Below are 13,546 nucleotides of genomic sequence, written 5' to 3'. Positions count from 1 at the left end.
GAAGTCTGAAGTTAAATTGAGAAAGTGAGCCATGATCTGCTAGTTAGCTGCTTACAAGGAATTTTCAGCTTATCCATAAACAGAAACGAATAAATTGGCACGACTTAGCTATTATATACGAACGTGATGTCGGTGTTGAGATTATGACGTATGATTGCAATGTTGGAATCTAAATAAAGACTTTCCTAAGTGCTATCTGAAACATGTGACTACATTAATGAGTGGAGACACCATAAAATATTTCCAGTAAAGCCATCCCAGCTCAGTAAGCCAGACGCTTGCTAACATGAGCAACTGGGTTCTAACGTAGTAAGATTATCTGCGTTATTACATCAAACTACCAAATTAAATATTTTGCAGGTGAAAATGAATGATAAGCAGTTTCCTGAGGCTGTTCTTGTAGTTGATTCACAATCTTGGTATTATTTCCACTAACTTTCCTCCCATTCTTTTTAAATGAACACCTATAGTGTAATATTAGCTAGCGTATTTCCCTCGACCAACAGTATTTTTTAAAATTGAGGACTCAAAAAAAAAAAAAGCCCCAGTGATAAAGGTATTTTATTTCCACGATATGTCTACTGGAAATGTTTTTAAAAGAAACAGAAAAGAAGTAAGAGCCCCTCTGGTAAATGAGGGTGCAAACTCCGTACCCAGGTTTGCTTTCTGTGAGCCAGACCTTGAGAAGCCACAGAGAAGACAGTCACCAGGGTCACATCCAAGGCACCACACTTGCAATTAATTTATTAGCAACTCATCATTAGTCACCCCAGAGCTTTCAGGAAAGTAGCGTTGTCTGAGTGGATGTGGTTACATCCCTCGAAGCCAAAAACATTGAACTTGGTAACAGTTACATTTTTATTCTTTGACTAGGAAGTGGTTATAGTGACAAGGTACAAAAAAATAAGAAGCATGCAGCCCTTTATTTTATTTTTAGTTTTGCAAAGTCTCTGCTTATAGTTCTGTATATTACATGACTGTGTTATACAAATACATTTATTTACAAAAACACTCTAGCTGTGCAAACTTGTGGCTTTTTAAAAATGTATGGATAGTCAGTACCCTATCTGCCCATCCTAATATATACTTTTAAAGCATGCATAAAAATTAACTTTGGTGTGGGAAAACTACTCTATGTGCTCTCACATACAGTATTTCAATGACTATTTGTATTTATATATTTACAAAGTTTATCAGTTTACAGAACCGTACAGAAGTGTACATTTTAAAATCCACAATGCAATAACATGGGTTACCAGGTCTCAGAAAACAAAAGAAGGGGTTAGATACTGTAAAGAAAACAACTTGAGAACCTCAATATGTTAAAAAAAAAAAAAAAAAAAAAAAAAAAAAAAAGAAGGAAAGGAAGGAAGAAAGAAAAAAAGCAAGCAAAGAAAACGAGCTTGCTTGGGCCAGCAAATTATTATACATACTTTTCATGGCAGTGCAATAGATTTGATAAATTGCCTTCTACATACGCCCCCTGTTGGCTTGTGTAGAGGTTCATTGGCTTATAGTCTAGCACACTACTTTCAAATGTACAATGCTATAGTATCAAAATGTTTTGGCAAAAAAGATTTGGAAAGGAACCATGAATTTTTGACAAAAATAGAAATCTGTAATAAAGCTAAATAACACTAAAATAAAAGGAAATATTATAGTATCTGTTTTACAATTTGTATAGTCACACTTGTGTATTTCTCTGTTCACTTCTAGTCTCCGTAATGAAAAATAGTTTTATACAAAACATACTAAAATTCTGGAATCGTACATGTTTTACATGCTTAATACAATTTTCCTGTCTCCCACACACCCGTCTCTCTTACCACACTCTTTTTGTAACACACGCTTACTGCATTGTACTAGATATTGAATACAGACAGTAAACACTACTAGTTACAACAGCAACAAGGTAAAAAAACAAAACAAATGAGCTTCACTGAAATCTATTAATCCAGTATTTAGCACATACTTAGCATTAAGTCTCAAACAACACAGCAATATGTTACATTCTCTTGTGAAAACAGTTGTTGCAGACTGTTAGGTTTGGTTTTTTTTTGTTTGTTTGTTTGTTTTTTAATGTAACTCCAACTTGTGCCTAATAGGATTTGGCCTTTAAGAGGTTTCCTTTGCAGTGGATGGGGTGGCTTTGCTTGAACTTCCGTTCTGTGCCTTGTAGCTGGTGAGGCTAGGAGTATGGATGGTTCTGACGCCCTTGGCACCCTGGTTCAGTGAGGTGGGGGAGGCAGGGGAGGGGGGCGAGGAGGAGGAGGAGGAAGGAGGGACTGCTCGGCCGTTTTGAGTCTGCAGTGAGCATGAAAGATGGTGACCTTTCCCTGTGTGAGTGGGGCTCTGAAACTTTAAGGAGCCATTAGAAACAGAAGGGATGAGGGAGGCAGAGTGGGCGGGCCGTCCTGTTTGGGAGCTGAGAGGGTTAGAAGGAATTGGTGTTTTAGTAGCAGGTGGATTAGGGAGGTTAGAGCTGTCACCACTAGAAGAGGGCAGAGAGCTGCTTTTCCCAGAGCTGGGAGAAAGGGCTGGAATCTTAGAAGCAGGTAAGGAGGGGGAAGTAGGTTTATATTCCCCACCAGCTTTCTTAGCACTTCCATTAGCCTGCAAACAAAGATGGCGGGAGACAGTTTGTCAGAAAGCTGGCAACACGATCGACCCACAGGGCCTGGCAACACAGCCCTTCTGAGAATAACTCCATAAAAGAAAAACAACAAAACAGTTCAAGGCCTGAGCTAAGTCTTGTGCTGTCCTGGACCTGGTAGAAACCCCCCACCTACACAGCCAAGGAGGGACAGAACAGGCGACAAGGAAGAAGGCGTCTGTGAGAAGAATCATGTCATTCCAACTACCGTTTCCCGTGTGCCAGGTGGGCCGTGCCCCTGGGTGGTTACTGGGGTGGGGGCCCCCCGCATTGTGACGAAGAGTTAATGTGCCCTAGTGCGATGCAGTCAACACAGACGTTAGTACTGGTGGCTTTAAGGGCAGTTCAATGACAGGTTGGTTTGTCTCTCTTTCCCAAGGTGTTCGGATAAAGCACTACATTCACCAAAGAAAAGTCACCTGGCCTGGCACCGTGTGTTAACAGTTAAAATTTGGAGTCACAAAGTAAAAGATGTTTTATTGCGAGCATGCAAAAAGCGTGGTGAAAAGTTTAACAAAGGTTTTTAGGACTTTCTTCATGCCCCCAAGATCCGGGATGTCTACGTAACCGTATCTTACAAAGAAAAACACGTATTTGGCATCAACTAAGTCAGTGACTTGCTTCTTAACAGAGATAGCGTCCATCCAAAATTGGGTTTAAGGTAAAACTACCTGACGATATTGGCGCGGATCCTGCAGTTTGGACGGCTTGCTGGCTTTGTCCAGGCTCCCGGGTCTGTTCTTGGCGCTCATGGGGACGGGCATCCTGCTCGTCTGCGGGGTCCCGCTGGAGCCCTGCAGGAAGGACCAGGGACAAGGGGAAGAGAAGGAGAGTCACGTGAGCGGGTGACCCCCGGGGTTGCCCCACTGTGCGCAGAGAAGCTCGAGGTGAGAAGCCACAGCTCTACATGCAGGACAGATCTAGGAGACACCAACGGGGGTTAATCGGAAGAATCAAACGGAATAAAACTGCTCACTACTGATCAAACGGATTTTAATGTGAGTGTCAGAGCAATCATCTCCACAGCATCCTTGCGTTTACCCAACACCAGTCAGCAACAGAGGTCAACAACAGACTCGATTAGCTGTTAGGCACCTAAGTTGTTGTTGTTTTGAAGGTGAGGGACAGAGGATGGGAGGAGGGTTTCACGCACCACCTCAAAGGAAGCGATTAAATCACAAGACACCTTTGCTAATGGTAATTATGGCAGATTTAAGAAAGCAGCTGCTCCTTGCATTTTTTCCACCAGACCAAGATACCTTACGTGAAGCTGCAGGTACTGACGTGGGGGGCTCTAGGAGAGTGGGGGCTTCCTCCGGAACTAGCAAGGGTCGGGGAGGGGCCTCTGGGGCCATGAGGGATGAGTTTGCGACAGAATCTCTGTTGGAAGAACATGAGGTCTCAGCTAGGGCTTTGGGGCTCATTTCACTGATGGTGTTCTCGAGCTGTTTAATGGTCTGCTCCAGGCTGTCCAACGTTCTGTAGGTATTTTTTCTAATTTCATCAGTTCTTGAGATCTGAGCTGTGCCCTCGAGAATGGGCTGCTCCTGTCTCCTGGCCACGCCCTTCGGGGAGTCGTCGGGTTGAGACCTAGTGATCTCAAAGCGCTTGGCCTCTTTGTGCTGCTTCAAAGTACCATCCTCTTCCTCCTCTTCGTAGACCACCACCTGCAACGTCTTCTTCCCCGTTTTGGTTCCTGTGCGAATGGCTTGAGTGAGAGCAGCGAGTTGCTTTTTAGGGAATTTGAATTTAAACTTTTTCTTGGGGCTTTCAAACTGGTCATCGGTCGGGTCGTCACCCTTGCCGTCTGAGTTCGGAGAATCTGCCTGGCTCCACTTGCCGGGCTCGGTTTTATGCATTTCCTGTCCTCCTGGGCTTTTGGGGTCTGCCATCAGCAAGTGTGGCTGTAATTTTGTCTCCACCTGCTGTCCTGTTCTAAGACTGTCCGAGGCCACCTTCTTTGGAGACAGTTGGGAAGTGTTACTCAGGACTCCGGTGTCTCCACTGTCCTCCTCTTCTTCCTCCTCTATCTTGTCCTCCGTCATCATTCTCTCTAATTCCTCATCACATTCCTCAAATATGGTCGAGAGTCTCTTATACGCAGACCGGATGTCCATGGGCTCGTCGAAAATGATGATCACTGGTTTCTTGTCGAGGCACACGACTGGCTCTTCGTTTTCAGTCCCTTCTTGCTGGGAGGTCCTCTCCTTTTTGGCATCGATATTCACTGTCTGCACGTCTTCTCCCTTCTGGCTCACGATGTCATGGACCTCCCCGCTGGAGAGGACCTGGACGGCCGTCTTGGTGATCATGAAGGCAATGTTGTCGCTGGCTGCGCTTTCTTCAGTGGGAGAGCTTGGACTTGATTCTCCGTCCTCATTAGGGTTCACATTGGCATGCCTAGCCCCCTTGGGTCTTAGAACCACTTGGCCCAAATCTGTCACCGGAACCTCCTGATCTTGTGTTTTGACATCACGAGCACTCAATTCCATTACTCTAGCAGGAGAGGGAACGTGACACTTGCCCGTATCTTCGTGTCCTTGCAGCTCCGTCTCCTTGGTCTTTCCATAATTCGACTTCGGATTCTGAGGGCTGGGTATGGGGTACTGCAGTCCTGAGACTTTAGGCCCTTTGTTTATTTCATCTTCCAATGAACTAACGCCAGAGAAACTGAAATTGACCTTAGGCACATTTTTCTGGGAATAGTTTCTACTGTCTCTGAGTAAACTCATATTGGGTACGGAATTTTCCTTCATTACGGTGTCAGTGTTATATTCTGATGTTCTCGATGCATCAGAAATACTATTTTCCATTCTTCTTTCCCACTTAGTAGGGTCACTAGGTCTTAGAGCCCCTGCGGTAACCTGAGAGGGAGAATGGAGGAGGGAAACCACACACATGTAATCAGAAATGGATCTGTGGAGGAAGGTAATTAATCTGCGTGGTATCAGCTGGAATGCAGATGTGTTGAACTCACCTTTCGGGATTCCATTTGGGGGCCATTTTCATATGCAACATCAGATTTCCGTACATCTTCGTGGAATAATTCCAAATTCTGGTAGAATAGCGTAGGACATGTTACTCCACAAACCACATCCCCCCAAAGTGGACTATAACTAAATTGTGCCTTTAATTACATTTCCAAAACATGCGGGCCAAGCACCTTTGTTACACACCAATCCAAAGCCTATAGCTCTGTTTACCTTGGATTGCTTTGTTCTCCAACTTCCAAAAATGCCCTGTGTTTGCACAAGATGAAAATCTCAATTAGCAAAATATGTCAAGTATGTCAAACTTTGTGGGGGAGCAGTTAAGAGAATAAAGGGACAGAGTCTGTATCAACACGTCCTCATTTCAAGATCTGATTGTGAGCTTAGCAGAATCTAAAGCCAGAAAGTACAATGTATGAGCCGGCAGACGGTTTTGATGGTAATTCAGATCTGCCACTTAACTGTTACTTTAGGTAAGACCTTTCCCTTCTATGGGCCTCAGTTTTCTTGTTTATCAAATAAATGAGAACTAGACCAGGAGATTTTTAGTCTCCCTTACAGCTAGTTATTTCAGTCCTCTCTCTGCTTTTATGTAAATTGTCCTATAAGGACATCTGTATTGGTTGTTGGGTATGGTATTTTGGGATGAAAAACACATTATTTTCCCCTGGTCAAATGACATATCAAAAATGTCCTTGCAGTTTGTACAGCAAGTGTTAGGTGTCCAAATAACCTTCAAACTAATAATAGCCAAGTTGAGCAAATCCAAATTCACAGTGATAACGCTGTCACAATATGACCATAACCTAAACATTTACAAAGCAGATATGTGAGGCTAAAACAATGACTGTGACATCACGATTCAGCTTTAATTCTCTGTATTTTCCGAGGCAGAATGAAGATACGCCTCTGAGGGTCTCACCAAGATTCAGGGTTGAAAGACCCAACCAGGAGGACCCAGGTACTCAGAGCGCTTCGCCTGCGAGCGTGGCCTTTTCCAGCACGGGGTATCGGTAGACTCGGGCCCTGCCATGACACTAACACTAGCGATGCCTGTTGATTCAAGGCAGTGCTGCCCCTTCTTCTTGCTGCAGAGGCCCAAGGGGAGGAAGGGATTGGTGACAGCAGGATGAAACTCAACCCCAGAGAAGGCTGCCTGGTTAAACGATGGCCACATTAGCACAGTTACCCAGGCCAAGCCCAAGTCAACCCAGGCTCATCCTGCTACCCTGGTTAGAAATGGAAAGAGTGTTCACACCCACCCAGGGAGTATCACACAAACAAAGTCAGGGTTAATCACATGGCAATACTGCACAAGGTAGGAGGTCCATTAGCCACCAGCTACCTCCTGTTTAACTTCTGCTCGCTCCCCATAAACCCAGCAAACAAGCATAATGATTCAGCCGCTGCAGCTGAACCACATCATTTCTTTTGTGGAATTTAAAATTTAAAACAACTAACACATTGCGTAAAAGGTTTGAAAGAACAACAATAAATGAGGTTTCAGCCTAAGGTGTCAACTCCAAACATGGAGTTAGCATATCATGTTGGACCCAAGTGCGAATTTACTGTCTACATCGAAGAAGGAATTGGCATGTGACCTAGACACATACGTGACTGATGTTCCGCTGGCCCATTTATTGGGGGTGATGGCTGGCATCTGTCCTGGCCGGTCAGGGCCCATGCCATTCAATTGTTAAATATTTTCAATATTTATAAATGTATTTTTATAAATGTATTTTAAAACTGATCCAGTAGCAGGAATACCACCATGGAAGGTCACTAAGATAAAGATGTCAAGCGTAGGTTTCACATGACCAATAATGCCTTTTTATCACTGGGCTAGAAAAAAAAGAATGACTGTATCAAAGCAAATACACGAACTTAGTTACAACTGCCAAGTAAACTCACAGTGATTTCTTAGACGGTCAAGACGGCATGACAGGTAATTAAGCCTCTTTAATATCTGTTTATAGGCTCTGAGATTTGGGTTGTTTGGACAACCAGAGCAGCACACTCAGTATGCATTTGGACAATGAACCAAAATGAGAGATACAGTTACAGGGAAAATTGCATAAAAGTCACATATTAGGCTGGAGCTTCATGAGGACAGGAGAAATATGTTTAAGAAAACATTTGATTTATGGAATGATAAATGAATAGCACAGGAAGAGGTTAATAGTGACAAAAGTCTGGGGTAAGTCTGATATTCATGGTTATTATGAAGTAGGTTGAGCTACTGAATATAATTATCTGGAATAAGCACCTGTGATTAAACGCAGCGCTGGGCACTCAATAAAGACGTGCTTATTAGCTGATGGGCCCATGATTGAGATAATTAAATCAATGGGATATAAATTTCTAATTTTGCAGCAAGAAATCTCATGTAATTTTCTAGCCAATTAGAAAAATTCTACAACGAGACAATGATTGTCTCTAGAAAGATCTTTAAGAAGTTCCAAGTTCACAGTCAGTGTCCTAGACAGAAATGGTCATACTGGCCCCAAGACAACATGCCATGCCACGCCATGCCAGGCTTCCACGAGCTTGTTTTAATAAGGCCACATAAGGAAATTCCACGTATTGAAAAAGCAATTTCTGATGTGATTTCACGGGTTCAGTTCTAATTAGTAGAAGGTTTTCTTCACGAGGAAGATTTATCAATAATAATCTAATAGTCTTCTTCCCTGGTACATGGCGAGATTCTCCTCCCCCTGTTGATGGATTCGTATGTCAGCTACATGGTAGACACAGTTCACACAGGGCTCCATGATGGCTGTGAGCCTGGGAGAGGCAGGTCGGGCTCCCGGGCTGGGCCTCTTGGCTGGGGGCGGCCAGCCCAGAATTGTGTTTCCTGAAGGGCTGTGTTAGAACAGCCCTCTGACTTTGTGATACTAGATCTTCCTCACTGAGCTTACTTGTATGGAGACCCACGCAGAGTAGCTACTCCGTTATATTGCAGGTGATCTGTTTGACTTTATTTATGGGAAACTAGAGTCTTTGAATGCTGAAATAGAAGTTCCAGGTGAGAAATGTTAGGACTTGAGTTGATCGTTACAAGCTTCTCACCCTGCAATTTAGACATTCAGGCTAACATCCTTCCCCTAAAGTACTAATGCGATCACAGTGGACTTTGTTTCAGAGACTGCATATCTTTTTTTGAAGCTACAAATATATTTTAGCATTAAAATTATACTGAACTATTTTGGAAGGTACACTTTAAACACTGGTAATACTTTGCAAAAATTCTGACTGGCATCCTTGGACATATATGCAAATACACACTTGCATGTCTCCAGGAGGACACACCTGTGTATGGCCGCAGGTATTTTCTGCCATGCATTTTCTTCCCCCAATCTAAGGGTTACCTATTTTTAACGTAGATTTTTTTTTTTTTTTTGTCCAGGAGACATGGTAAAAATTAGAAAAGCTGCTGTATATTTGGTCGCTGTTTCTATTTTTTCCTAGCGCTGTTCTAGAAAATCTTGAAAGGTGAATACTCTTGCTTGGGAATGTATCGTCTAAGTTCTGCATGTACTATTGCATGCTGTGCACCGGAACACAGCGTTCAACCTGAGCCAGGTATCTCTGATCTCAACCTGAACCTGTGTCTCCGTTAGTTTAAAAAAATACAGAGAGAAAAAGAGAGAGGGCATGAAGTTCAAGCCAGGAGAGCGGTGTTAGTGTCAGAGCAAGGAAGGAAGGGGCTGTCCAGCCATGTGGCAAATGTGTAATTGCCACGTTACCTTCTTCTCCTTGGGTGGCACTGTGGTGCCCAGCCTAGTGTCAGCCCGGGACTGCTCAGCGTGACTGTTTGAATTTACATCCATAAAGGAACACTTCTGGAATGCCTAAGGAATTAAAATACTGAGGTTAACAGGGATCCGAGTGTACCAAGGACAAAAAAAGGAAACAGGCAGGGAATGCAGAGGCATGGGGACCCCAGCCCCAGCCCTACACGCAGGCTCGCAGCGGGGAAGCACCCTGAAATCCTGCTCCCCATTTGGCCTCATGTCGGTGAAGCTGGCTTAGCTGCGGAGCCCAGGGCAAAGACTTCCTTGCTTTCTTGGGCCATGCCAAGAGAAAACGGACAGATCCCTTACATTTAGGAACATTCTTTCTTCCTATCTGGGGTGAACCTGATTTGTACTTCGTAAGGCTTCTTCCTTTGACCTTTTAAAAATGTTGAATATGTAAAGGAATTAAAACAAAAAGATATCTTTCCTTTTTTCTTCTTCTTTCTTTTTTTAAGAGTTTTATTGAAATTATACGAAGAAAGCTCACAAGACATTTTAAACATTTAAACCTTAGAGTAAAAGTAATCCTTATCAATCCATTCTCTGAAATAGTAACAGGTGCTACTGTGTCCTGAGGCTCATTTAGAATCAAGTGATGCTTTTTGGCATCCGTGTGATTCTGAGGGGCCCAGGAACTGCCTGAGCCCTAGAGGTTTCTCTCTGAAAACTGACGATCATGGTTAGGAGTGTTAAGGAGGCCAGTTCTCAGCCAAAGAGAGGAAGTACAGACTGTGTCCACAGGCTGACGGGGAACGGGGCATCCATGAATCGTCCAGATAATATGATCACAAGAGCAGGAGAGACAGATACCCCAGGGACCCAAGTGTATGGACATGGGTGGTTCTCAACCAGGCTACATATTACCCGATTTAAAATAAAAGTACTGTTGCCCAGACCCCACTCTGAGAAAAAGTAAATCAGCATCTCTGGGCTGTAGTATTTTTTTCCCCCCAACTCCTCAAGTAATTCTAACGTGCAGCCAGGATTAAAACCTACTAGTTTAAACCAATCATTTTGAATAACTGCCTAGTATTTTCCTTATGTTCAGTGTTGTCATTTGGAAATAACCCTGCAGGCAGGAAGAATAACGCATGTCCCCTCTAAGTGCACGTTTCAGCACTGGTGCTAAAATCTGAATGTAGCCGATGACTAGGGATGTCTCTGGCCTTTTCTTCCACGATTCTGCTTGTTCCCTCTGTCCCCGCTGCACCTGGCCTCTTGCTGTTCCTTAGACACGCTGGTCCTAGCTTGCCCTGGCCGTGTTTGTTTTACCTGCTTACTTGGACTGTATTTACTAAGGCTGCTTACGATCTCCTTTGGACTGGTAGGCCCTGGATTTCAGAGCCTGTGTTTTCATCTGATGCCTGGTGTCACCGAGCACATAAAGTTGTTCCATGAGTACTCTTAGAAGGGGCTGCACCTGCTCCTCGTCCTGCCTTCCTCTAACTCCAGAGTGTGTAGAGACAGAGGAACCAGCGTGGCCACTGGCCATGGATGGACTCTGATCCACCAGGTTGGGTCCTTATCCCAGCAGGAGGGCTAAGAGGGTTTGGTTACATTAGGGTTAGAGTACTTCATTCACCCCTATTATCATCTAACCACCAGTAACACTGCAAGAAGCCAGATACTCCATCCTTTGTAAAGTGGTCAAAGAGGGCATCAAAGACTTAGAGTTCAGTGGAGGGAAATATCCTCGAGTGGTGGGCTCTAAGTGGCTGCAACAAATACATTACTTTTCTTAGAGGGCTAGAGCTGGATTACTCACAAGCCTAAAAGTCACTGACTTTATAAATCTATGGTTCCTTTGACTAAAACTCTCCAACTATTCTAAAAACCTGTAAACAGTCTGATGATGCGTCGAGGGGATGTTCCAGGCCAGCCAAGAGTCTCAGTGAGGGTGGAAAGAGCTCACGCAGGTGACAAATCAGCCAGCAGCTCTGTTTTCCCTGTAAACTCCAAGCTGCTCAGTTTTGGTACATATTACCATGGAAACCAGAGTAGGACAAAGGCAGTGAAAATCGTGTGGTTTGAAACTTCTTCCTACTCTGAATGAAGAATGAAAATTCATGGGCCTGCACAAAACCACTGGTACACAGTTGAAAAGGCACCATGTTTTGGGACATTGAGGTGCTTGTGGTCTGACTATCTGACTGGTGGAAAAATCCTATGATAAGTGTGAGTCAAATGAAATACAGTAGGTGCAGGCTCTCTGTATCTGTGGCTTCCACATCTGTGGGTTCAACCAACATCAGATGAAAAATATTCGAGAAAAGACATTGTGTCTGTACTGGGCATATGCAGACATTTTTTTCTTGTCATTATTCTCTGGACAATAGAGTATAACAACTATTTACGTAGCGTTTACACTGTATTAGGTATTATAAATAATCTAGAGATGATTTAAAGTATACACGAGGATGTGCATAGATCAACGTGCTGTTTTATGTTGGGGACTTGGTTATCTGTGGATTTTCGTATCTGAGAAAGGTCCTTGGACCAATCTCCCTACAGGTACTGAGGGACGACTGTACTCTACAGACAGACCTTGGTCTAGGAACTGTGTATATGTCTCTGATTAGACAAGTTCTTAGAACATGAACGTAGGGCAGAGTCACCCCCATGATCTGAACAGGGGACCAGTGTGGGGTATGTCCCCAGCACACGGTCCTTAATCCTATGAGTAGACTGTGTCGAGTAGTTAAAAAATAAACATCTAAAACTAATGAAGTATCTTTTCTCCAACAGGCCAAGGAAAACGGAAAACAAAATGATTCAGCTTTACGGAATAGGTGAAAAGATGACATTGACATTGAACAGGAACCTGGTATGAACCACAGGAGGCCGGTCACTGGCCCTGAGTCCGAGATTCAAGGTCAGTCATTCTCAATGTTAAAGCTGAAGAACATGAACCCACCTAAGGCGTGATTCCATCAGTCCTTATCAAGACAAGACAATGGCCGGTATTCCATCCCCATCTTAATGCTTCTGAGATGAAGCACAGACTAGTAAGACTGAAAGAAAGGAAAGTGGATCCTACAGGCAGAAACGGGAAGGCGTGTCCGTCTGTGTAAGTTTTCCTGAGCTGTACTGCGAGATGGTCATTCTATACGTGTGTCTCACAGGCACGCTGAGGCCAACGTCAGAGATGCAGCTCCCCATGGCCTGGTCCACAGGGCCCTGCACTGCCCTCTCTGGCTAACAAACCTGCCAGCGCCGTGGCCAGAGTCCCCCGTGGCAAGGCAGGGGGCCACCGTCAGTCACCGCATCCACGTACCTGGAGTTCTGCCATTATTTTCTCTCCTTCTTCCTCCTCCTCCTCCTCGTTCTTTGAGGACGCAGTGACAGGCGGTGGGGACGGGGTCCAGGCTGAAGCAGGCTCCTCTGGGGGACATTTGGTGGCTCTGGTCTGCAGGCTTGGTCCAGCATCACCGCTGCTTGCCTACGGGACATTCGAACCACAGATGTTGGCTCAATGCCTCTCAGGTGCTAGCAAAGAAGGGACAGATCACATGGCCCCTCACCACCTGGGCCCTTGGCTTTCCTGCTCTTAGCTGATAAAGTGGCCAAAAAGCCATTTTATCCCCTGCATTTAGTTTGGGTTTTTGTTAGCACAGGTTGCCATTTCGATGCATGGACTAAAGAATTACAATGTGATTGTAACTCTTCAGTACTCAGTGTGTTCAGGGAAAGGGCCCCCCGTACTAAGCTCCATGGAAACTGTATTTTATATTTAACATACAAGATAAAACTTGCCTGGTTAAGTGGAATCTAAAGCTCATTGGAACATCTTTCCGTATAGACTCCCCCAACTGCGCCGGCTAATCTCCGTTACCTTTGTAAGACCATCTTTCTTTCACTTCTCCCTCCTACCGCCATTTCTCAATCATACGAGGCCCTGCTTGGGAAGTAGCAGGTGATTTGCCTTTAACATTGTTGCAGCTAAAAGTCAGGCTAAAGCACAGTGCCGAGTCCAGTCCAGGGATGGGGAACCTGTGGCCTTAAGGTCACATGTGGCCTTCTAGGTCCTCAAGTGCAGTCTTTTGACTGAATTCAAATTTTAGGGAACAAATGCTTTTATTTTTATTAATACATTTTTGTTCATCTTT

The 13,546-nt window shown here is 44.2% G+C and overlaps 1 protein-coding gene across 10 annotated transcripts in view; it reads right to left on the bottom strand.

Moving 5' to 3' along the window:
- Nucleotides 1-904: 904 nt before the first annotated feature.
- KIAA1217 (KIAA1217 ortholog) overlaps nucleotides 905-13,546 on the bottom strand; it is a 114,803-nt gene continuing 102,161 nt past the window's right edge. For 5 of the 10 annotated variants that reach the window (XM_012644355.1, XM_012644364.1, XM_012644379.1 and 2 more), the window contains 6 exons: nucleotides 12,715-12,879; nucleotides 9,390-9,494; nucleotides 5,631-5,708; nucleotides 3,913-5,517; nucleotides 3,325-3,447; nucleotides 1,931-2,613 (listed from right to left, as the gene is read on the bottom strand). In XM_012644355.1, the coding sequence (XP_012499809.1) occupies nucleotides 2,116-2,613; nucleotides 3,325-3,447; nucleotides 3,913-5,517; nucleotides 5,631-5,708; nucleotides 9,390-9,494; nucleotides 12,715-12,879 (2,574 nt within the window). In that variant the 3' untranslated portion in view covers nucleotides 1,931-2,115. Of the gene's footprint in view, nucleotides 3,448-3,912; nucleotides 5,518-5,630; nucleotides 5,709-9,389; nucleotides 9,495-12,714; nucleotides 12,880-13,546 lie in introns of all 10 variants that reach the window. The other 5 variants (XM_012644413.1, XM_012644420.1, XM_012644405.1 and 2 more) reach the window with 4 other exon arrangements.

This window comes from Propithecus coquereli, unplaced genomic scaffold (genome assembly GCF_000956105.1).
Source record: "Propithecus coquereli isolate 6110/MARCELLA unplaced genomic scaffold, Pcoq_1.0 Scaffold103, whole genome shotgun sequence".
Lineage (NCBI taxonomy): Eukaryota > Metazoa > Chordata > Mammalia > Primates > Indriidae > Propithecus > Propithecus coquereli.
This window is presented reverse-complemented; position numbering and strand designations above follow the sequence as displayed.